Source organism: Protobothrops mucrosquamatus, unplaced genomic scaffold, assembly GCF_001527695.2.
Source record: "Protobothrops mucrosquamatus isolate PMUCROS unplaced genomic scaffold, P.Mucros_1.0 scaffold854, whole genome shotgun sequence".
Taxonomy (NCBI): domain Eukaryota; kingdom Metazoa; phylum Chordata; class Lepidosauria; order Squamata; family Viperidae; genus Protobothrops; species Protobothrops mucrosquamatus.
This window is the reverse complement of record NW_015387109.1, coordinates 1-25,573: the sequence shown is the minus strand read 5'-3', so window position 1 is coordinate 25,573 and position 25,573 is coordinate 1. Positions and strand designations below refer to the sequence as shown.

The window sequence follows — 25,573 nt, the reverse complement described above, 5'->3', positions numbered from 1 at the left end:
AAGAAACCTTTTCTCTCCGCAAGGAAGTCAATAGATGGATATTTGCTTGTTAAAGTTACACAATAATTATATCAGTCTCAAAGCCATGCTCAACTCCCCAAATAAATCACATATTGTATTTGGAAAACATATACAAATGCTTATATACAGAAACATGAATATCTTGTAAAATATGAGTGTTGTTGTTTTTTACCTGAGAACTACTGAATGTGGGCTTTTTGGTAGGTCTTCTGTCATCTCCTTTGTCAACAGCAGCTGTATAAGAAAAGAACACCTTTTTTTAAGATATATTTAGAGAAAAGCGATGGAGAAAAACACAGCTTTAAGAATATTATTCTTCAGCAGAACCACTAGGCAACCCCCGAAGAGCATATACACTTTTTAAAGTGCAAATTAATACGAAACAAGTCTTGGAAAGGACTTAAGAGGCGGATAAAAATGCCAAATCCAGTGCAACAAACAATAATGGAAAATTATATTATTTTATAATTATTTTGAAATAATTTATAAGAAAGAAAAAAATCCTAGTAGTGGACATTGCAGTATCTGGGGACAGGACAATAGAAGAGAAAGAACTGGAGAAAATCACAACACAGAAAAATAATCATAAAATAGAAGTAGAAAAAAACACAAGGATAGTATCAATAGTAATAGGTGCCTTGGGTGCAATTCCAAAACACCTGGAATACCACTTGAACACTGTCTTTGTTCGACATTGACAAAATCACCACCAGTCAATTGCAAAAGGCAGCTTTACTTGGAACAACTTATATCCTGCGACAATACCTCTAACACCCTCAAATAAATTCTGCCTATCCCGAATCCTTGTGAAGGATTGGACAGGTGGATAAAAATGCCAGTTTAAACGTCTGGATTATTGTCCAACCAACCGTAATAATAAATAATTGTTTTATTTTTACATCTTTAAATAATGTATATCCCTCCTCTTTCCACATACAAACTTTATTGCATGTTGCCAACTTATCTCATGTTATTAAAATTAGAATTATTTCCTCTCGTATTGATATGGAAATGTGTAATAAAATTATCTATGTTTTTAAGCACAACTGAAAATGAAATACTTTTGGTAAGCAAGATTAGTCTTCAGTCAGCTAGTAATAATATATGAAATTTTCAAATGGAAATTGATTGAAAACTCTCTGAGAAGGCACCCAAAATCAGAACTGATCAGAACTGGTGAAGCTTTTTGGATGAGGAGCAAAATGTTTTCTTCTTCCTCCTCAAAGGAAAAATAGTCCAGTTGCCTTTTGGAGAAAAAAAAAGCACCTTTAAGACAACTATGATCTGGATGACTGAGAATCTCCACAAACATTCACCCAAATTATATTTCTGCAATGCTACAGCTTACGTAACCTATACCAGAAAAATGCAGACCAAGGAATATACTTTACATGTAACATCCTTTGCCAAAATCCAATCTTTATCCATCGCAAAGAATTCTACAAAGCATGCAGTTCTACCAATCTATCTATCACTACCTGCAGCTATTATTTATATATTTTATGAATACTGTATAAAACCTGTAAGAGTCAGTTGAATTCTCACCCTGCAGTGAACCTCTGGTTTTGTAAGGGAAGGCATGAGGCTGAAAATGGCACCTGGGTGGCTTTTTCATTTTCTTAAGGGAATAAGAGTGTATGTTGCATATGCTGCATAAAATATAAATTAAAAAACATGTTCCAGTGGGAATCAATATCATGCACCAAGTAGTGTTGGAGGCAGCATTTAAGCTTCCCAGTCTAATCTTTTTTTTTTTAATATATTGGCACAAAAAGGAATATGAAGTAATCCTTAAATGGTATATTTTAAAATTGCATGCTTCTTTAAAAGTTTATGTAGCCATTCAAATAGCTCACATAGAAAAAGAGTTCCTGCTCTGATCGTACAAAACAGACATGCAATTACACAAAATGGAATATTTTTTTATTTCTCTGGATACTGTAATCAACCTGCAGTAATTAATGCTATGGACTCTTTAAAGCAACAAATCAACTGGATAGTGATCACAGCTGCAGTTTGGGTTTCCCAAATTTATCACAGTACACTCTGATTATTCATATCAGGGGAAGATAGGAATTGTAGTCTAAATTTAGGCACAGGTTTATATTTTTACATTAGAAAGCGCGTTATTTAGAATGACATCATCTAACAACCCAATCAAATTTCATTTTCGGACATGACTGATCTGATTTTGATTTCCAGAAGAAGAAGAAAAGCTTAATGCACAAAGCTCGTAAATAACACTTTACGATACAGGATACTGTGATACAAAAATCACAAAAAGCGCTTCATTTATATTATATTGGCATTTACGTTTTGCTACTGAAATAGCCTCTAATTCTGAGCATGTATCTACTTCACCATACTAAAGAAATTACGTGACAACAGCAAAAATATTCAGGAATGCCCTGAAGCCATTTTCAGTTATTTCATCTGCAAGATTTTATTCTATACATTTGAAAACAAAGGACGGGAATAGGGAGAGTGGGGAGGGGGTTTAGGAGAGAGAAAGGGGGAGGAGGGCAGAGCAAGACTTCTTTTGTTTAGCTTCAAATTGTGCTGCCTAAATTTTTAAAGGCCACTCTGCAAGCCTCTTTGATGAATCTTCTGCAGCAGACACACAGAATCATAGCTTCGTATCAATCATGAATTCAATGGACCGTTCATTTTCGACACAAATGAGATTGGCTGCTAAGTAAAACATACAACGCACACTAAACCCCTCCCCAACTACTACAATCACGAAATAAATGTATAAAATTCTACAATGCCTGTGTGCTTGACAATCCTAATGAATTACTTTTAATCATTCTAAACCCAAAGAAAAAGACAGCCTACCTATTCATAAGGCTTCCCATACAGCTGCATAATAGCGTTCACAATAGGGAGGTGCAATCCAACTTGGCTTCCATACTTGAAGCGATCTGTTTATTTTTCACAATCCTTACATAATAATCAGGGAAGCAGAAGGCTCATCAACATGTCCTTCCAGCTAACATTAATTACCAGCTCCCGTGACTTCTCTATAATAAAGGCACAGCTGTCATGCAAAGCGCTCAGCTCCAGCTATAGCTTGCCTACCTGATTGTATTCGTTCCTGATCAGCTGCCTTCAGCAGTTTCCAGCCCTCTGTATGTCGAACGGCAAAAAATGACTGGAGCAGAAAGATCCACAGTTTATCACGCAGAGCCTGGATCCTGCACAGAAACCCCTATGCTCAAGTAAGAAGGGGGGGAAAAAAATCAGCAGCAGGAAAAAACCTTATTGTCATAGCAACCAGTCATTACTCCCTATAGAAGGTACTTGCTCCTTCAACTGGCTTAGATATTAACCGCTTAGCAATCGCTTAGATATTATGGTTGCTGAACAGATGTCGAACTTTGCTGAGGCCAATTGTCCTGCATCATAATTTTGCTCTGCTTGAAGCCAAGCCACTGCCACAGATGCTGAAGCTCAAAAAAAAAAAAAAAAAGATCAAACCTACCTACTTCTCTCTCCCCACTCTTCCAATTTTACACACAAATCTCTTTACAGCTTTTGTACTGTTGGCTTTGTCACTACAAGGTCAAATCCTCAAGGGCTCAATAAAGCATCTGGTTAAATTTTCACTCCTGCTGAATAAGTCAACAACAGAAGAGGTCTGCAACAGTATGGAGCAATAATTAATGTATATTTCTCTCTCTCTCTCTCTCTATATATATATATATATATATAGAAAATTATTATAATTATTTTAAAACATGCCACCTACCCAGTGGGTCCCTATTAATTGAAAAAGACTCAGACTGCAAAAAATATGGTAATTTCATAAAGGCAATAAAGTTTTGTAAAATATGTATTTGTCAGTAGAAAGCCCCTAAGAATCTTTGTTTCCACTGCTAAAAATAGTTACCACAAATATTCAGTTTCCAGAATATAAAACCTAGAGAATGAGCAATTCCCTGAACAATAATTCCTTATTTTTTTATATTGCTGATTGCTCTTCGGGGACAAAAATAGTGTCGTCGCTAGAATATAATTTAATAAAAAGAAAGGCTCCACTCCCACTAATCTGCTACTATCTGGACTGTGATTCTCAACTCTAGTTTTATGGCATATCCATTGAGTTATTGATGGCTCAAATCTTTTGCCTTCCACATTTTGAAGCTGCAGTTTCTATAGCACAGAGCCTTTTGTACACATACACTTAAAGAGATTACAGCAAAAGGGGGAGGCAGGATGAAAACATCAATTCCTCTGATTTAGAGCGATTTAATCCCATTTTATTTTTTTTACAAAAGCACATGAAGACATATGTATAAGCAAGCCTGCTTAAATCCGAATGCAAGCACTAATGATTTCAGCTATCGTCGGGAATATATTTAGGATCATGAGTTTAAGTAGTAAAAGAAGCTCTCCTATCCTACAAATTCCAATTGTTATGGATAGCCATAGCAGCCATATGTACTTTGGTTAATTAAAATTGGGCTTGGAAGCACATTGCTATTAGTTTTAACTTTTAATGCTTCTAAGAGTTTTGAGCTCATCAATTTTCTGTGAAGGATTCCGCCCCTACTCTTTTCAATGTGATGGCTCTTCCAAAAGGGTCAGGCTAGAGAGAAATCATAGTAGTGTTGTAAAGACAAAGCACGGAGGAACAAAAAATGAAGAAGGAGAATTAAGGAAAGAGCAATGAAGGAGGAGAATTGAAGGACTACAAAGAAGAATGGCTGGACAGCACAATCTGGAATGTAAACCTAGCTCAGGGGTAGGCAACCTTGGCTCTTTTATGACTCATGGACTTCAACTCCCAGAATTCCTGAGCCAGCCATGCTGGCTCAGGAATTCTGAGAGTTGAAGTCCACGAGTCATAAAAGAATCAAGGTTGCCTACACCTGACCTAGCTCCTTAATAGACCAAACTGCAGCCCAGGCTCTAGCAAAACTGAAGGAGCACAAACACTGGCCCCTTATTGAATTCTTCACAGTGGCAAATACTGAACATATCTACTGTTGGTAACTGGATGTGGTCCAGGAACTATGTGTGGCCTAGGTGCAGGCACTTGAGCCCACCAGCCCTGATAAGCACTCAAGTATTACCACCGCTTTATAAAAACCCTAGTAAGACCACACCTGGAATACTGCAACCAATTTTGGTCACCATATTACAAAAAAGATGTTGAGAGTTTGGAAAAAAATCAGAGAAGAACAACTGTAAGATGATCAAAGGCCTGGAGACTAAAACATAAGAAGAACGGCTGCAGAACTTCGGTTTGGCTAGTCTAAAGAAAAGAAGAAATAGGGGAGACATGACAGCAGTATTCCAGTATCTGAGGGGCTGCCACAAGGAAGAGGGGGTCACTTTGTTCACCAGAGCACCAGAGGGAAGGACGAGAAACAATGGTATGAAACTGATCAAAGAGAGAAGCAACCTAGTATTAAGGAGAAACTTCCTGATAGTGAGGACAATCAACCAGTGGAACAGCTTGCCTCCAGAGATCGTGAGCGCTCCATCACTGGAGATTTTTAGGAAGAGACTAGACAATCACCTGTCTGAGATGGTATAGGTTCTCCTGCTTGAGCAGGGGGCTGGACTAGAAGACCTCCAAAGTCCCTTCCAGCTCTGTTCTATTCTATTCTATTCTATTCTATTCTATTCTATTCTATTCTATTCTATTCTATTCTATTCTATTCTATTCTATTCTATTCTATTCATCATAGAAGTGTTTTCCCCTCAGGCACAAGAGTGAAGCAAAGCTCTGATAATGGACCGCCATCCACTACCACTAAAAAAATGCAGCAACAAGGTTGTGGCAATGACTCCAACTCCCATCACCCAGCAACACACCAAATTTCAGTCCAAAAGAAGAGTAATGAACTAACTCTCTGGGTCAGACCAGAAGACTAGTTAGAGAAAGCAGCTGGAAAAAAGATGGTTACATGGGAACTATGAACAAGAAAATGCCTCTATCTTGCTAGAGGCTTTGGTGAGGACCATCTAACATTACATATAAGGGCATACATATATGAAATAATAAGAAAAACAAATCCCAAGTAAAGAGTGTAGGATTAAAACATTAAAAGAGTCACATATAAAATATAAATAAGATAAGTCATATAGGGTAGGTTATAAGATGATACAAGAAGGCAGATATCTTAGAAAAAGTTATAATATTATTAGGAAAAACATAAGGCAAATACGTATAATATTTTGAGGGAGACGGGTGGTTTAGACATGTGAAAGATAAAACCAAACAAATAGGCTTATTATTATACAACTTCAATTTTGGATTCAAATCTTTAGTTTGTAAAGTTTTCTAATAAAGCCTTTCAACTTAAAAGAATTATTTTGCCTCCTGACTGGTTCTGTCATCATCTCCCAAAATGGAGGCATAATAGACCATCCATTTCCACTTCAAGACCTAGGCTGACCTTCTGAAATGCCTCACTTTAAAGGCAGCCATTGTGACTAGGCTAAGAGAGAGAGAGACGGACGTCTCTACAATGACTCCGTGCCTCTGGTACGCATGTTTATCTGCCAGGTCTTTCATTGCAAACCTTTCAGTATAACTTTTATCCTTAACGTTTTATAGCAGGGGTCTTCAAACCTGGCCCTTTTATGACTTGTGGATTTCAACTCCCAGAATTCCTCAGCCAGGCATGCTGGCTCAGGAATTCTGGGAGTTGAAGTCCACAAGTCATAAAAGGGCCAAGTTTGAAGATCCCTGTTTTATAGAGTTGCAATGGTATTTGAATTTGATACTATTTAATTAGTTGGTTTAACTGCTAGCACTTTAGAGTTGTATCATGATTATTTTATATCACCTACATTCACGCTGTAGATCTGCCTTTTAAAGTTTGGCTTGAAAAGTTCTAATAAAAAGAAACTGAAATCAAGTTTCTGTTAATTTTTAAAACTTACCATCTCATTCACATTTGAAGAACTTAGCAAAGCGTCCACTGCGATAAGAAGGCAACAGCTATTTTCAGTAGTAACCTCTTTTTTGACTGCTTCAAGCACCTGATCAAGAAGATCAGGTTTGCTGCTCATGGCCTGAGCCTGGAAGATATGATCAGAAAACCAGATCAGTTGAAAACAAAATCGAACAATGCATTTTGGTGGGAGAATCTAAAAAGAGGACATGTGTGGGACATGTCTGTGTCTTTATGTTCGTGGATCCTTTGTATACTAGTTCTTCACACAAACACTGATATGCTAGAATACATGGGCTACGCTTAATCTACATACTTTGGCAAACTATCCTTGATTCTTTTCATTTTCTTCTTATTTATTAAGTTTGTTTGCCGCCCATTTCGCCATAAGACATCTCTGGGAGGCTTACAACATAAAAATGAAACCATAAATATGTGAATAAATATATAAAATCACATTAATATTACAATAAGATACAAGTTCTTATTCCATTGTTGTGTTAATCCGATGATAGATGACTAATAAAACACTCTTAGGAACACGTATTCAGAATTAATTACACCAAACTGAAAAGGACTTATTCTCAGCTAAGTGAATATAGAATTGTAGCCTAAATATCGTATCCTTTGGTTAGTCGGGCAGAAGTACCGTATTTTTCCATGTATAAGACACTATTTTTTCCTGCAAACACCCTGTTCAAAAATCAGGTGTGTCTTATACAAGTGCAGTGTCTTATACACGGAAAAATAATGGTAACCTCTGCAGCCCAGGGCATGCCTGTGTGGGTTGCCATGCTGCCTGGTGCAGGTGTTAAGCCCATGTGGGCTTGCCACTAACGGGAGGGGGGAGGGAGCAAGATCATCGGCCGGCCGAACTTCCGGATTTGCCGGCTCAGCTGTTCGGTGCTCTGCCGAACAGCTGATCGGCACGGAGAAACTCGCATGCCAGAGCGTCTTATACAAGGGTGCGTCTTATAGACAGAAAAATACGGTAATAGAGACTTTTTGCTTTCTTCCTATTTATTGCCACATAAAAAAATAAGTAGAATCTCACATTGAAAAATCAGACAACTATTCTACTTAACACGATACTGGTTACTGCAACTGCTAATACTATAACTCTTGAAGCAGCCTTCCCCAATGATGCCCTTATGGCCATTATGGGAATTACTGTTCAACAGTTCTGGAAGGCATCAGATTAGGGAAGATTTCTCTGGAGAGTAATTGCTATGTTTTAAGCTACAGGCTTCCCGGGGCAACTTGTTGGCAATAAACAATGTGCTGTAAAAATGGGAAAGTGGGATTGTCTCATAGTATATTCTTACGAAAGTTACAAAACCTGGAAAAGTACAATTTTCACCAACATACCTATAGCAGCACAAGGTGTCAACATTTCTTTTTAGAGCATTGTTATGTGGAATATTTGCCCTAATTGGGAAAGTGCACCTATCAATCATGTAAAAGATAAAACCCATCATGTGGTCTATGGCAATATTTTTCGACCTTTTGCTACTTTAAGATATGTGGACTTCAACTCCCAGAATTCCCCAGCCAGCCCACGAGTCTGTGGTAACGCTACTATAATTTAGGTATATTTTACCTGTAAGAGAGCTAAAAAACTTTCACTCTGTATTATTTCTGGAAAATTTGTCACCATAAATGTCATACACTCTTCCTGCAATCTAAATGCCAACAGTCGAGCTGTTTCAGTCCATTTCACTTGGGGAAGACTATTAAGTAGCTTGTTGGTTTCCATCAAAAGACGGGCTGCGTTCTGTGGGCTCTTAAAAGAAAAAAATACACATATTCTGAGCAAACATTTGACACAATTCTTGTTATGTACACATTACACCATAGCATTAGCAAATTAATTCTTCTCACTTTAATTATAGGTAAATGTAATTTACACATGCCAATAGGAAGGAAAGCATTTGTGAGAATAAATGGAAAGCTTAGAAAATGATTTGATAATCAGGGATAGGCAACAAACACTACACTGGTATAATGAGGTTTATGGATCTGAAAATTCATGTATCAGGATAATTCTGTTTGACAGGGAAAACAGACTGAACAATTGAAAAAAATTAAGACAAGATAGTGGATACTGTGTGGATTTTTCTAAGGGATGTTTATCCAAAGAACTAAAAGAGGCAGTCTGCAAGAATGTATTTCTGCCCACTTTTGTTTTACAGAAGTACAAAATATCTGTATGAATGAGACTGATGAATGAGACTGAAGAAGGATGCATATTAAAACAAGGAAGCAAGGAAAAAGAGAGAGAAAGATAGAAAGTGTAAAAACGAATGAATGTTGAATGGATGTAGACTGAATGGAAGAGTGAGTGACCAGTACAAAAAAGTGGGATGGGGTGCTTTGGTTATCTATTTTAGACAAAATGAATGAGGATACATTTGAAACAAATGCAGGAAAGAAGAATGGGCAAGTTGAATGGAAAGAGAAGACTAAAAAAATTCAAAAATAGATGGAGTGGTTGAGAGAAAAGTGGAAAATTTAAAGAACAAACCCCGATAAAATACACAGCCAACCACAACACAAAGACAAGTCCTGTCATACATCAAAGGAATATCCGAAATGGCTGCTGGAATACTGCAACCCCTAGGAATAAGGATAGCTCACAAACCCATGTTTACACTCAGAAAACAGCTATCTAAATAAAGTCAAAGATAAAATACAGAAGGAAGACAATAGCAACATAGTGTACAAAATCAATGGCAACAATTGTAACCAATTCTATGCAGGACAAACAGGAAGGCAATTGAAAATAAGGGTTCATGAACATCAACTAGCAGTTAAACGGCACCACCAAAAATCCCTGATTTCAAACCACATTGATGATAAACAACACCAGTTCGATTGGGAAGGAACAAAAATCATTGGGCATGCCAACAACTGCCACACACGTGAATTTATTGAAGTCTGGAATTCTACCAAAGGAACAATTAACAAGCATATTGATCTAGATCCAGCAGATGAATACGTAAAAAACCAGCCCATCTGAACGACCAATCAACAAGAGAACCAATCAGCTGCTCAGAATTTAAATATAGCTCCAAAGGAACAACCAATCACACGACCAACTGACCACACTGGCACATAAGACATTTATGAGCTAAGGAGAACAGGACAAGAAAATCCTGCTGATGACGTTACCTAGTTTGGTAATGAAACATTCAGGAATTAAATTGAAACAAGCTTGGAGACCAAATCACTGCCAAAATCTAAAATCCGAGGTACAAGTATTTTCTATTATTTCATAGAACTCACAGCCTCCAGATTTCTAGCCGGGTGCCTTAACCACTAGACCAAGCTGACTCTAATTAGATTTTCTTTCCTTTTCTAGAATCAGTTGTATTATTTCTTCATTCCTTGGCAGCCTCTTTGACATGTTGCGTCCCAGTACATTAGGATGTAGAAATAACCAAAATGTTTTAAGCCATTACAGGTACTGTAATCCTCAACTTCCATCCGTTTGTTTAGTGATTGTTCCAAATCACAACAGCACTGGAAAAAGTGACTTTCAGACTTACGACTGTTGCAGGATCCCATGATCACAATTTGGATGTTGGGGCTACTGGCTTTTATTTATGATGGTTGCAGTGTCCCGGGGTCATGTGATAGCTTTTTGCAACCCTCTGACGAGCAATATCAATGGGGAAGCCAGATTTTTCTTAACAACCATGTTACTAACTTAACACCTGCAGTGATTCACTTAACAACTATGGTAAGAAAGGTTGTAAAATGGGGAAAAACTCATATAACAACTGTCTTGCTCAGCTACATACATTTTGGGCTCAACTGTGATTGTACGTCAAGCAACACCTGGACAAAAAGCAAGGGATGGAGGGATTAGGATACATTTCATTTACAGATATGGACCACTCTACATTTAATTGGAGTTTATCGTGAAACTTGGAAGCTTCAAGAAGCAAGTGTGTCTGTGTGGGGGGGGGGAGGAACTTGTTTCTCCAATGTTTTTCAGCAGATGCAACAGAACTGTAAAATTTGAAATAGTGAATGATACTGATTTATTCACTAGATTTCAGTTTTGAGATAGCAGCCTATTTCGGTTTGAGGTAGAAAGCAAATGTAATCAAAATAAATTAAATTACTCCATAAATTCAGTTCAGTTTTCCAAGAAACAAAAGAATACTGTCGATTAATAAGAGTAACTCAAAACTGCACAAACTTACCAAAGAATCAATCAGTGAGGTAAGGCAATTATTTTGAAGCTCAGAAGATAAATTAGCAAAGTTCTTTTCTGACCAACATCTTGCAAAATTTTGTATCAGCCACCTGTTAAAGGAAATGTCTTATTTAAATAAATCCATCAAATGGATTTAATAAGAAATGCATCTCTGTTGGCATAAACAACCAATAGCAAGGCGTGTTTGCATATTGCATCAAAATATAGCTTTGAAAAGATTGTAACCCTATCCTGTTAAGATGAGTTTAAGATTAAGCTATGAAAATGGAAATCAGTCAAATATATTATCTCACTTACTTCATGCATGAATCGTAAAGGTGCTCTGCTCTTGTTGAATGGGCTATAGCCAGACACTCTAAAACAGGTGGATGCTTCCCAGGCACCGGCTACAATTGTTAGAATATAAGAGAAATTATCATCATTTAAAATTTTGCAATAATTCACAAACTAAAATTTCCAACAGAAAATTCATTGTTGCTGAAAGTGTTTATTGGTTAGTTCTTTATCCCATCTTTATTACTTTAAAGGTAACTCAAGGCGGTGAACATGCCTAATACTCCTGCCTCTTGTTTTCCCCGTAACAACAACTCTGTTAGGTGGGTTGGGCTGAGAGAGAGTGACTGGCCCAAAAGTCACCCATGTGACTTTCATGACTAAGGCGGGACTAGAACCCACAAACCTCTGGTTTCTAGGCCATCACCTTGACCTCTACATCAAACTGGCTCTTGTATATCATTCATGTCTAGTTCCAATGGAGCCAACATTATGCAATTCTTTCTGCCACCTGATCTGCAGCTTCATCTAAAGCAATTATTATCAAACTTTCCATTTCCATTTATTTAACTGTACACTGCAAGGTATCTCTCACAAAACCTCTGTGTACTGTAAGAGGATTCTAATGCAGTACAGATAGTTTCACAACCACTAGTTTGAAGTTGGACAAATGACACGACTGTTCCTTAAAGCTGTCCTAGCTCAGGGGTCCCCAACCCCGATCCGTGGACTGGCACCGGGCCGCAGCATGCCAGCAACTGGTCCGCGCAAACAAGCAAAGCCCCATCTGCGGGATGCAGACAGTATATGAAACCACGCCCCCTCCGGTCCATGGAAAAACCTCTCTTCACGGAACCGGTCCCTGGTGCCCAAAAGGTTGGGGACCTCTGTTCTAGCTGACCTGTGACTGTATAATTGCAATCTGAGTGCTTGGCACTCAGCTGGTACTTATGATGGCTGTAGCATCCTAAACTCATTTGCGACTTTCCCTGCTGGCTTCCCACAAGTCAAAGGGGAAGCCAGCCGGAAGGATTGCAAGTTGCTCCAGTAAGTTGCTTGCACACAGCACCAGCCACACCCTAGCTGCCACCATGCTCGTGCTGCACCAACCACCCATGCACCATCCCACTTGGCAGCAACCGCCCATAACCCTTCTTCACACCACATTCTCAAACTGTTACACACTGTAATGTAATTTAACATTTGGATGAAAAATTCCTTGCCATGACCATTTATTTAAAACAGTTCATCTCCTTTTTCAATATTGCTTAAGACAATTCAATAAATCAGAATAGAGCTGGAAGGGATCTTGGAGGTCTTCTAGTCCAGCTCCCTGCTCAGGCAGGAGTCGCTATATATCATTTCAGACAAGTGGTTGTCCAGTCTTTTCTTAAAAACCTCGAGTGATGAAGAACCCACAACGTCTAAAGCAGCGGTTCTCAACCTGTGGGTCGCGACCCCATTTGGGGTCGAACGACCATTTCACGGGGGTCGCCAAAACGCAGTCCGCCATTTTTTCCCCTTTTCAACGCAGTCCGCCATTTTTTTTACCTTTTCCTTAGCTGTGCTACTCCCTCTTATTCTATTGGCTTTTGAAAGCCAATAGAATAGACTCTATTCAAGAGACTCTATTCTATTGGCGTTCGAAAGCCAATAGAATCTATTGGCTTTCGAAAGCCAATAGAATAGACTCTCTTGAATAGACTCTAATTCTATTGGCTTTCAAAAGCCAATAGGAATTGTCCAGGCTGTCTCTGCCCTGCTGAGCCCGGCAAAAGTCCCAGTCTGGAAACGGTGCTGCAAGTTGTCTGCAGCTAAGGTGAGCTTTCTGGACGTTTCCACCCCTCCCTGCTCAGCAACTCCCAAAAGTAAGTAAAAGAGGGCCAGGGGTGGGAGGTGGGAGGCCGGTGGGCGCAGGGAGGGTTGCTGGCGCACGTGGGGCCCAGCGGGTGCCTTACCTCCCTTGGGCTGGGCCAGCTGGTGGCCCAGCCGGTGGTCGCCCGGCGCCCTCGCTGCCGCGTGCCATGGCTGCCCAGGAGCGCCTGGGCCTGCCGGCCTGCCACCGCACCAAACGTGAGGTGGCCAAGGTAAGGCTAGCGGAGCAGCGGCGGGCACAGGGAGGGTTGCTGGCGCGCGTGGGGCCCGGCGGGTGCTTACCTCCCTTGGGCTGGGCCAGCTGGTGGCCCAGCCGGTGGTCGGCCTGCGTCCTCGCTGCCGCTTGCCATGGCCGCCTAGGAGCGCCTGGGCTTGCCGGCCTGCCGCCGCACTGAACGGGCGTCTTGCTCCGCAATTGCCGGCTCCGCACAAAAGTTTCTTTTTCTTTCCTTTAATTTTCTAAATTCTACCCCCCTTTCTCCCCCTCTCCTGTCCCCTCTCCCATTCTTTTCTCTCTTTTCCTTCCCGGCGGCGAGTTTCGGCTGGCTGAGGGGGTCGCTCTAGCTCGAGCAGGAGAGCCATCTCTATGCTCCTGGGTCACGTGTGGTCGTGCGTATGGGTCACGTGTGGTCACGTGGGTGCGTGCGTGTGGGTCACGTGGGTGCGTGCGTGCGTGTGGTCACGTGGGTGCGTGCGTGTGGTCACGTGGGTGTCACGTGGGTACGTGCGTGTGGTCACGTGTGGTCACGTGGGTGCATGGGGGCGCGGCATTAGGAAGGTTGAGAACCGCTGGTCTAAAGGGAAGCTGTTCCACTGGTTAATTGGCCTCACTGTTAGGAAGTTTCTCCTTAATTCCAGGTTGCTTCTCTCCTTGATTAGTTTCCATCCACTGTTTCTTGTCCTGCCCTCTGGTGCTTTGGAAAATAAATTGACCCTTTCCTCTTTGTGGCAGCCTCTCAAATACTGGAATACTGCTATCATATCCCCCCTAGTCCTTCTTTTCTCTAGATTGGCCGTTCCCAAATCTTGCAACTGCTCTTCATGTGTTTTAGTTTCCAGGCCTTTTAATCATCTTAGTTGCTCTTCTTTGCACTTTTTCCAAAGTCTCAACATCTTTTTTCTAATATGGTGACCAAAATTGGATGCAGTATTCCAGGTGTGGTCTTACTAAGGCTTTATAAAGTAAAACTTGTAATATTTGATTTACCTCTTATCAACGCAGTATCAAGATAAACAGATAAACAGGTAAATTAAATACCTTTTGAAAGAAGTTGCAGTAGTCTCTTTTCAGAATGTATACAGCTATTTCTCTTAAACCTTCTAATCCATACATGTCTGCAATGCTTAGTATACATCTAAAGCGAAAGCAATAATGAAAATTAACCATAAAAGCATCCTAACATAGTTACTGGAAGCCCGTAATGGATTTATTCCATAATAGTTTACATCTAGGCCAGGATAATATGGTAATGCTTCCAGGCAAGCATAATTCGTTCCAATCTTTGAAAGGCCAGTAAAGTAATATTTTTAAGGAAAGTTCTATTCCAACAATAACTATAAAAGTAATGTTTGCAATTAATAATTCAAATTAATAATTAAAGTTGCAAACATGAGTTGACAAATCTTGATACCTTACATACAAAAGCAACAGCGTTGGGGTATGCATGGAAATGTAACTAAAAATTCAAACCATATTTATTCATCTATAGTTATGTATTTTAAAAAGTAATACATTTTAAAAACTAATCCCTAGTGCTTCTTTTTTTATTTCACACTGGTTGCCATTCTGAATAAGCCAGTTTTGAATTACTTAAACAGTGTTGCTAATATATCTTGCTTTCGGGAATAAAATTAAAACAGTTAAAAATCCTTGCGCTATTGGTAAAGATTATAACTATTATAAACTCTTAAGTTATATAGTTTGTCTTTAATAAACCATACAAAAAGAAAGTAAGTCAGAATTCAGAAGAAAGTTATTGATTCACAGGCAGATGAAAACAATTTAGTTCAGCATCTTAGTTCCCACAATCCCATAGCATTTGGCTAAGCAATGTCTACAAGCAGAACAAGATGGCAATAACTTCATTCCCCCAAGCAACCAGTATTTAAAAATGCAGTAAAATTAGACAGATTTTACTTTTTTCAAATTGAACTTTATTTTTCATATTTATTAAAGTATTATGTCCTAGTTTGCTAAAGACTGGGACAAGGCTTGACTATTTTATCCCTAACATATTTAGAGTTTATCTTCTCATAGGTCTAGTTAAAATCCTCTCTGGTCTGGTATAGTTGTCATCTTTCTTCTATTTAATCTGTTGGGTTGCAACAGGGGTCTTCCAACTTGGCCCTTTTGTGACTTGTGGACTTCAACTCCCAGAATTCCTCAGCCAGCATGCCTGGCTGAGGAATTCTGGGAGTTGAAGTCCACAAGTCACAAAAGGGCCAAGTTTGAAGACCCCTGGGTTGGAATAATACAAAATAATCACCTTCTCTTTTATTGAAACAATCACCTTATCCCAGAGTAGAAAACGTAATGCTTCCAAATGATCAGAGTATACTTCCTGCAATTGTTTGCCACTAATCAAACTGGCTGGTGCTGATAGGATCTGAAATGTAAAATCTTCGAAGAATACCAGGTTGCTTAACCTAGTTAGTCCTTCCTATTACCAAAGCAAGACTTCAATATCTCAAAGTAAGGTTAAGCATTGGGATTTATTAGATATAGTTCCTTAATTAGATTGAAGCAGGTTACAGCAAAGTATGGTTAGGAGAGATAAGAGTAAGCTTAGTTATTTAATTGTAGTTTATCATTGACATTAGATTTCACAAAGACTGGAATTAGGGAAAATTCACCCTTGAGATGGGATATCAGAGAGTTTAGGAAAGAATCATACAATCATATATTCTGCTTAAAGTCCCTTAACTACTAGTAGCTAGGACTTGGAAGTAAGGATGTTTGCATGCCTGCTTATTAAACCATAAACCAAACAAACCACAATATAACTTATTGCACTATGTGAACCCATTCAGCAAATTGCCGCAATAAATTGAAACATTCCAGCAAACATTTTCTATCTGTGTCATAACTACTTAGCCTACGAATACTAAGAAGAATGATCTCAAAAACATGAATACTATTATTTTAGTGCTAAAATACAGATTACATTGCGAGGATGATTATTTCTGGCACTACTATAACTTCATTTCTGGTTCTTAAGATGCAATTTCTATTTAAACACAGAGTGATAAGAGTTAGGAAATAGGCAGGGAATGTTATTAAAAACAACATGACTTGACACATACCCAGCATTTACATTTTTAGGGAACTCCAGAACTGCTCCATAGATAAAATGCAGGATGACAGTCATTTCTGCATGACTTATGCTACAAAACCAGAAGAAAAATCAGTTACACAAATGAGGATCTGAAGACTATAATGCGAGTCTTCGCATTTATTACATCCCATTTAACTCATCAAAAACTAGCAACCTAATCGTATTATGAAAGAACCAGTGTGACACTTAAAAGATTAGAGGCGTAGGGGAGATCAAGTTCTTGACTAACCTTAACCATGGGGTGATTTTGAGACATTCTCCCTCAGCCCTGTTTTCACTGGGTTATTGTTGGTTAAGGAATGACAAGCAGAAAACAACTATACTAAAATAATTGCAAATCTACTTCAAGGTAAAACCCCATCACTAAAATTTTACATAAGCTTGTCTCCCAAACGGCCAATAGATCTCTGTTTTGAAAAAAACCTAACAATCTATCCCTCCACTAAAATCCATCTGATACCTTCTGAATGGGGTTGGTGGCCTTCAAAAGAAGTGCTATCAGAATTTTATGCTCCTGGGGTTCAGCTCTTGAACATAAGAGATTTGTACTCCTTCTGAAGTATTTGTAGCAAAATCTTCTACAAGGTTTTCTGTTTCCTACATGTGTAAAATGTATTGTGAAGATTTCTCCAGGAGCTCAGAAAGAAACACAATCAGCGGATACAAGTGAATAACAACATACCATGTTTTGGTCTACTATGAGAAACCTTCAAGGAGTTTGAGGGCTATGCACGCCCCCTTCCCCTTGCATGTATCGATTGTGTGATTTGATTGAACCATTTGTATTTCACCAAAGATAGGTGGGTACATAAATCACACTAATCTGAATTGATTCTGATTTAAGGTATGGTATGGCTCCCCCTGCTGTGGTATGTAAATTGTTTGTGTAGTGTAAAACCAATTGGTTACGTCTCATTCAGCAAAACAGATTATATTACAGCATATTATAGCCTGACATCTGAACCAGATATTAATTCATGGCTCTTGGGCCCTTGTCTAAATGATTGCAAAGTTACTCCATTTTGATCTTCCCTCCTTCCATCTCTTTATGATGCCTTTCCGGAAAGCTTTGGAGACAACAAAACTTCTGCCATGGCTATTCACAAATCGTCCTGCATCCTTATAGTAGAACCTCTTCTAGATTTCCCTTAGTTCCTTTTGTTCAAGATTCAGTTGTGATTCTGCAAATTACTCCTGCTTTTCAAAGGTACAGTTTCCATAGTAACAACAACTATGATACCTGTAACACATGGCCATTTCAAACATTAAATCTGAGTTTCCAGAAAAAGGGGGAAAAAAATCTTTATTTTTACTTAAATAGCAAAATCAACACAGTTGCCTCACTTTATATGGAAATAGAAGACAGCAATAAAAACAGCCAAAAGAAGCAGCACGGCTGCCTTGACAGCTGGTCTCTTAAATACCATTTTCATTATTTTGGGATAAGCCATATGTACTCTGCTCTCAAGTGTTTATCAAAACTATACAAAAATTTGCAACGAGCAGGATGACATGAAACCAGCCATTTTTACTGTAGCTGCAGCACAGACAAATTTCTGATATCCTCACAGTTACATCCAATAAATCCCACACATCAGGGGCCAATCTTTTTGACACCAGGGACGCATTTCGGGGTAAGACAATTATTCCACAGACTGGGGGGAGGGGGAAGGGAGTAGCATGCAACCTAGATTCTTTGAATGTGCGGTTTAGAGAAGGGTTAGCGCTCCTATGAGAATCTAATGCCTGATGATCTGAGGTAGAGCTGAGGGGGTGATTCTAGCGCTGGGGAGTGGCTGCAAATACAGATGAAGCTTTGCTTGCTCACCCGCTTGTCACCTCCAATTGTGCGGCTTGGTTCCTAAAAGGCCACAGATCAGTACTGGTCTGTGGCCTGGGGATTGGGGAACCCTGCCACGCAGAGTTTAAATTCCACTTACTCAGATGGAGATTCTTAGACTAAAAACATATGTAGGGTGGCAACTTTACATAGGCATAACATTCTAAAAGCAACTCTGATACCCCATTCCTAATCCATCACCTAACCTTCTTCACACGACCCCATACAGTTCTGAAAAACTTGCTATGCTCATTGCTTTAAGTCATCACATAGTACGACTCAGTGTGTGAATTCAGTCAGCTGTGATTTATTCAACAATGATGGTTAAGCAAACCACCAAAATTGAAACCAAGAAGTCTTTACACTTATTAATAGACAAAATATTGCTGCATCTGCCACTGGAAAAGAGAACAATGAAAAAAAGATGCAATTGCAGTTAAATGCCAACCAGACTGCATTTTAGCACAGAATGCTATTTTTATTTTTTTAGACACCAGTTTTGCAAAACAATTGCTGGCTGAATTCAATGATAATTCTTACTCGGAACTCGTGCTCAAATGTATTCATCAAATATTATATCAAGCAGACTTAATATGAATTCTTTTACAGGGAGCTTGACTTCTTAAAATTTGCAGTGGTTTTAAATTGCCTTTTTCCCACATGATTTGTGAACAGGTCAGCTTACCCTTGAAGAGTGATGTGCTCTTGAGAGCTTTCTGCCCAGCTCCCATTCAGCATAGCAGAAAAATAACTAGATCTGGCACAAAGAATAGCCCTGTGAGAAAGAGAAAGAAATACAAACTATGTTACTCAATAGAAATATTTATTTTAGAAGAATACCTACACACTATTGAAATTCAATGTTCTTGACATGCTAATGTATATTTGTTCACTCTCTACAATTTTTTCTAATATCTCTGGCATTTAATCCAATTTGGTAAAGAAAAATTAGGAAAACTCTCTTCTTGAAATACCTCCAGTTAAAATATTTTATTACAGTACACACATACACACCCACATATCTGGCGAGGGAAATCTCAAGTTGCTTTGAATACACGTTACTAGTGCTTTCATGTATTTGTCCAGAGAAGATACATTCTTTTGATAGTAGGTTTACAATTTAACATTAATTCAAATATGATTCTATTCTATTCTATTCTATTCTATTCTATTCTATTCTATTCTATTCTATTCTATTCTATTGCGAATTTGCTGGCAGGTTTGTATTCACTTAATCCCTCCTCCTTTTCTTCCTGTCACTTATGATTTGATAAAGTTTCCTGGTTTTATTCTTAGCAAGTAAAAAGAAAAAAGGTAGTATTCAGTTTTAGCTTGGCAATAGGATGCTACTGAGTGAACAACATGCTGGCTTATTAACAGTGAGCCAAAGTTCTCAAAAAAAATTATAGGTTACTGGAATGGGCAAAAAAGGTGAATATTTCTCTGAAGTTTTAAACACGCAATGTTTAGCACGCAACAATTTTATATGTTGTCTCTTTTAAACAGCTTTGGCTTTCTTTCCTGTCTCTTATTTATGTCATGGGCTTCAACAGTTCTTTGACATATCAACAACAAAAATAAATAAATCCAGAAGTAGGTGTTGGAGATATCTGTGTAGTTTCTTATTTTTCTTATGCATTGGTGGTATTATGTTCTACATTTTGTGTCTTGAGTTCATGGCTCAAGCTACTGTACTTCAAAGGTTTGGATGCTATGTTCTTCTTTAAGCAAGACATTTTAAATTGTTGATGGATCAATGAATAACTGATTTTACTTTTACAATCTTTATAAAGGCTATACAAGCATACATTATCAAAACACATACAAGAAACAGTATCTGATAGAGGCAGAAAGCACAACACGCACCCGTGCACAAAATCCTCATCAATAAATATCAGAACTAGAAGACATAACAATGTTTTTCAGCGTTACACAAACGCAGTAAGTTTTTAGTACACAGCTTATAGGCGTATAAAATGTCTCCCTGTCTAGTCCCTCCTTCTCCCTCCTGTACACATAAAAAGTCACCACAAAATCTTTAAGGACAGTACCTGTGCACTTCAAATGGTTTTCCATCAATCCAAATATTAATATCTGAAAACCAGGAATTCTGGTAGAGCATCAACAAGTCTTTTCCTAAGCCAGATGCGATTTCTGTTTTGGAATCAAGTAGACAACAAGGGGGGAAAAAAGTCTTCCTAATATATTTTTACATGTATTGAAATTCAAACATTAATAGGCGAAAACATTTTTAAGATGTTCTACTGATGAAATATATATTACAAATGCTTAATTTTTGTATATGAGGGAGCCATAACTTAGCAGTGTTCACGTTATACATAAAATACTATGAAATTCAAAAATGGCCAAAAGAAATGATAATATTCTGAATCATGTTAGTGTGGCAGTCTTTTTAAACTTGTCACCTTTAAAATAGGTTAAACTAAAGTTCTCATTATTACAAGAAACTACAGAAAAATATTTGTTCTGTACTGGGATTGACAGTGCAAAACAACTGAGAGCACCAATTTGGGTAAAGATTCACAATAGTATAAAATATTCTGCTTTGCAATAGTGGGAATTCCTATTTAGTTTTCTGTGTGCTTTCATGTTTTTCTTTAGCAACAGTGATATAACACTTACGAGTGTTATACGAGTACAGTTGTTTTTCTTTCTTTTGATTTGCCTTTTATGATATGAAAATTCTTAATAAATATCAAGAAATGAAAAAGGCGTTCCTTTCAATACACCAGCAAAAAAACACACCTTTCCTTTTCTGCTTTTTAGGACTGAAAAAAAAATATTCCATTGAACTCATGCTATCTATGAGACAAGGAATAAATAATTGTCTCATCTAGACTGCAATATTCTCTCTTTGGATAGAAATTCTATGCCCTGAAATTCGTAATTATTTAGAATTAAGCTCTGGAATCTAAATTGTAATTGGAGCAACACAGCAGTCTTAGATGTTAAAACACAGATGTTAGGATACTGTATTTGTCTTTATATATTCCAGTATTAAATATAGGAGGTTTTTGACTTTCAAATAAAATGGATTTGCAGCATAGAATAAAGGAAGAAGGGTCATGTCTGATGTCTAGGCATGTCTCCACTGGGAATCCTTTTAGAAATAACTATCTTATCATCTTCTAAATTTTTAATTACAATTTTTTTTTCTTCACTTTCACAGTGACCCTTTGTGGATTATTTTTTCCCCATACCATAGTCGTGGGTTTTATTTTTATGTTATTACAGGTTTTGCGTTTACATAGAATCCTTTTTTTTCTTCAAGTTGGTTACTTTGATAAATAAAAATAAGTTTCATTTTTTTTAAAAAAATGACATAATCTTAGTTAATATATGAATCAAAAGATATTAATGATTTATAGATAAGTTGGTTGAGAATTACAATATCTAGTAAAAGCATCAGTGTTATTTGGTGAGGAATATCGAAGTGGTGCATGATGGCATTTTAATGTATTATTATTAGATGATTTTAAATTCTGGATTACCAACATGAAGTTTCATTATTTTTTCATTAAATAAATGGTCAAAAAGTGTGAGGATTATTTGAGAGTCATTTAAAGTTTTTATAGAGGTTATGACCATACTATATATAGTATCCTGAAGATGAAACTTAAAGATTTGAATAAGGAATCATATTTTAGAGCTGTATAATGCTTTTCAATCTGTTAACTTGTTTGGCTTCTTGACTGACAAGAATAATACATATGATCACATTCAAATGTAACTGACTCTCCAATGTCTATACTTGTCATTATAGTATTTTTAATTAAGGTATGTACATTTTGAGGCATAACGGTGTTGCCCTCTTAATAACACTATAGTATTGTGTAACATAACTTTTGTAGACACTGCAAACCAAAAAATGCACGTGATTTGCTTCATTATGCTGTTCGCTTTATTACGGTAGCCTGAAAAGGATCCGTAATATTTCTGAGATATACCTGTAAGTGTGGAGACACCATTCAAGAAGCTATTTATTTTGTGAACAAAATAGATCTTTGTGAGATTTTCGTTTTCATTCAAAGTTTAATCACCGTTTCCAACATTGCAAAAGACATTTTATGAAACTTGTCTCCAGAGGTTGCGAATGCTCCAACCCTGGAGGTTTTTAAGAAGAGATTGGACAACCATTTGTCTGAAATAGTATAGAGTTTCCTGCCTCAGCAGGGGGTTGAACTAGAAGACCTCCAAGGTCCCTTCCAACTCTGTTATTCTATTCTATTCTATTCTATTGTAAATTTGGAAAGACCACTAGGGTAATTGGTTTTTTATAGAATAGTATAAAAGTCATAGAGATTTTGGCTCCCATAAAGTTATTTTGAAAAGACCTCGTATATCGTTTTATCAGGCTTATATAACTGAATTTTAAAAGGAACTCTTCAGGGCATGAATATTGCAGAAGGTATGAATATCAATAATTAATCCTGCATAATTCATCTTTATGAAAGAATGCCAAGCTTCTGGTAACATTAAAATACTGGTAGATACTTTAACAGTATATTCTGGAAGACCTAAAACAGCCATAGTGGCTTCCTTAGACACAGAAAAAGCTTTTGATATAGTACAAAATAAATTTTAGAAATAAATTATGAACCAAAAAAGATTTCCACAAAATTTTGTTTCTTGGGATCCAATCGTTCTGCAAGAATGCATTACTAGTGAAGATAATTACTCCTCCCATCTGTTGACTTTTATATTATACTAGAATGAAAATTATATTGATAATATGCTATTATGGACTCCATTAGAAAAGTTATTATTTGGCATCTTCGAAATCTTGGCATGACCTTGGTTCTAAATACTAGGCACTCAGTTGCATTACCAGAATTGAAGGCAGTCGTGTACCTGGCTTTTGGCAATTAAATTACAATTTGATTCTTGCGGTAATGAAAAATTGACCTTTCAGACAAATCCTTATTTTAAAATTTAAAATCCTCCCACAGTCCCACTGTTCTCACGTCACACCAGACACTCTCATATCCCCATATACCAGTCTGCATCCTTTCTTACCTGTGCCATCCCTCTCACACATTGTTACACCCTCTCCTTGACCCATGCCTCATGCATTTCTTTGCATCCTTCCTGATTCATGCAGTGTCTCTTGCACACCACCACCCACCGTCATGCATACCCCCCGACCTGTTCCTCTTGTGCATCCTCACATACTCTTCCCTGTAAAATAAACACTTGGTTTTGAAACGGATGAAAAATGCTAAACAATGTTCCTCCAGCAAGGCAAATGGAATTAAAAAGTGATGAAATGGTTTGAGATCAAACTGAAGTGCAGAAACATTGGAAAGAGTATTTTGGAGATTAGTATGTCAAAGAATATTTGGGGTGATGTTGGAATTGTGCTGGTTGAGGACATGAATATGGATGCCCTCAACTATGGGGACAATGGCATATTGTTGGCTGAGAACCCAAATAATTTCCAGTGAATGTTAGTTCTGTCCAGGAGCCTGGATCTGAAAATTACTGTACTTCTATTGTGTTTAATAGGGAATATGCAGTTAATTATTGTAAATTAGTAAACTAAATGGCAAAAAAAACCTTACAGCAAATAGATGGATTTGTGTTTCTTGGTAGAACATTTTCTAAAGAAGACAGATGAAGAAATTTTAAGACATGTAATTGCTTGTAGAAAGGAACTCTGTACAAATAGTCCTTGGCTTACAACCATTTTTTTAGAAACTGTTCGAAGTTATAATGGCACTGAAAAAGTGACTTATGACCATTTGTCACACTTATGACCACTGCAACATCCCCATGGTCATGTGATCAAAATTTGAACATCTGGCAACTGGTTCATGTTTATGGCAGTTCAAGTGTCCCAGGGTCAAGTGATCATCTTTTGTGATCTTCTGACAAGCAAAGTCAATGGGGAAGCCAGATTCACTTTACAACGGTGTTACCGAATTAACAACCGCTGTGGTTCACTTAACAACTGTGGCAAGAAAGATCATATGGGGCAATACTCGCTTAACCACTGTCTCACTTCGCAACAGAAATTTTAGGCTCAATTTTGGTTGTAAATTGAGGACTACCTGTAGCATATGGTGTTTAGTAAGGAATGTTTGTTGAAGGAAGTGAAAATAGCTGTACATTAGAGCAGGGGTCCCCTATTGGCCACCAGGCAGCGTGAGTAGCTGGCCGTGAAGGCATCTGCCCGTGGGAGAACAGCCCCACTCGTGTGCCATTATGAGCATCATGGGCGTTTGTGGCCCCACTAGTGCAAACATCACTGCAAGTGTAGCGGGCATTTACAGGGGGCCCTTGCACAAGCATTGCCCCGAGCATCATGGGCATTCGCGGCCCGACTTGCATGAGCATCGCCACAAGCATCACTGTCATTTGTGGCCCCACTCGCATGAGAGTTGCCGTGTCATGGGCGTTTGCGGTCCCACTCATGTGTTCACCCCCCACAAAACCTTTCCTTCTTTCCCCCCTTCCCCCGCTCCAGGCTGCTAATCCTGAAAGGTTGGGGAACTCTGCATTACAGAGTACTTTTTCCAACTGTGTTATTAGGAGGATTCTTGCACTGGGTGGGACGTTGAACTGGAAGATCTCCAAAGTCCTTTCCAAACCTATGATTTTGGGCTTCGGAGTACATCTTGGAACTCTTCTTTTACTTAATAGGCTAGAGCAGGGGTCCCCAACCCCCGGTCTGTGGACCAACACCAGGCCGCGGCATGCCAGAAACCGGGCTGCGCAAACAAGCAAAGCCCCATTCGCAGGATACAGGCAGTACATGAAACCACGCCCCCTCCGGTCCGCAGAAAAACCTCTCTCCACGGAACCAGTCCCTGGTGCTCAAAAGATTGGGGACCTCTGGGCTAGAGTAAGGACTGTTGAAGTCCCCAAAGTCTAGTCTAATGCAAACCCCATTTACTCAGAAGTCAAGTTACAGTCGTGAATTATTCATCTCCTTATTGCGTGTGGAACAGCTGTAAATTTTGTTTGAGGCAGTGAACAAACCAAAACTGATGTCTTAGATAACATTTCACACATTATATTTTAATCTCACCTGACATAGTTATCTCACCCTCGGCATCAACAGCTTCTGTTG

General features: G+C 38.4%; 1 protein-coding gene across 1 annotated transcript in view; it reads right to left on the bottom strand.

Annotated features, from left to right (window-relative positions):
- Window positions 1–23,563, bottom strand: part of KIAA1107 (KIAA1107 ortholog) — a 33,515-nt gene extending 9,952 nt beyond the window's left edge. The window contains exons 1-11 of the mRNA XM_015819058.2: window positions 23,518–23,563; window positions 20,532–20,634; window positions 19,166–19,255; window positions 16,609–16,689; window positions 14,564–14,660; window positions 11,455–11,543; window positions 11,144–11,246; window positions 8,533–8,715; window positions 6,922–7,059; window positions 3,103–3,232; window positions 194–255 (exon numbers count right to left, since the gene is read on the bottom strand). Of these exons, the coding sequence (XP_015674544.2) occupies window positions 194–255; window positions 3,103–3,232; window positions 6,922–7,059; window positions 8,533–8,715; window positions 11,144–11,246; window positions 11,455–11,543; window positions 14,564–14,660; window positions 16,609–16,689; window positions 19,166–19,255; window positions 20,532–20,634; window positions 23,518–23,563 (1,122 nt within the window). The remainder of the gene's footprint in view (window positions 1–193; window positions 256–3,102; window positions 3,233–6,921; window positions 7,060–8,532; window positions 8,716–11,143; window positions 11,247–11,454; window positions 11,544–14,563; window positions 14,661–16,608; window positions 16,690–19,165; window positions 19,256–20,531; window positions 20,635–23,517) is intronic.
- Between the last annotated feature and the right edge of the window lie 2,010 nt (window positions 23,564–25,573).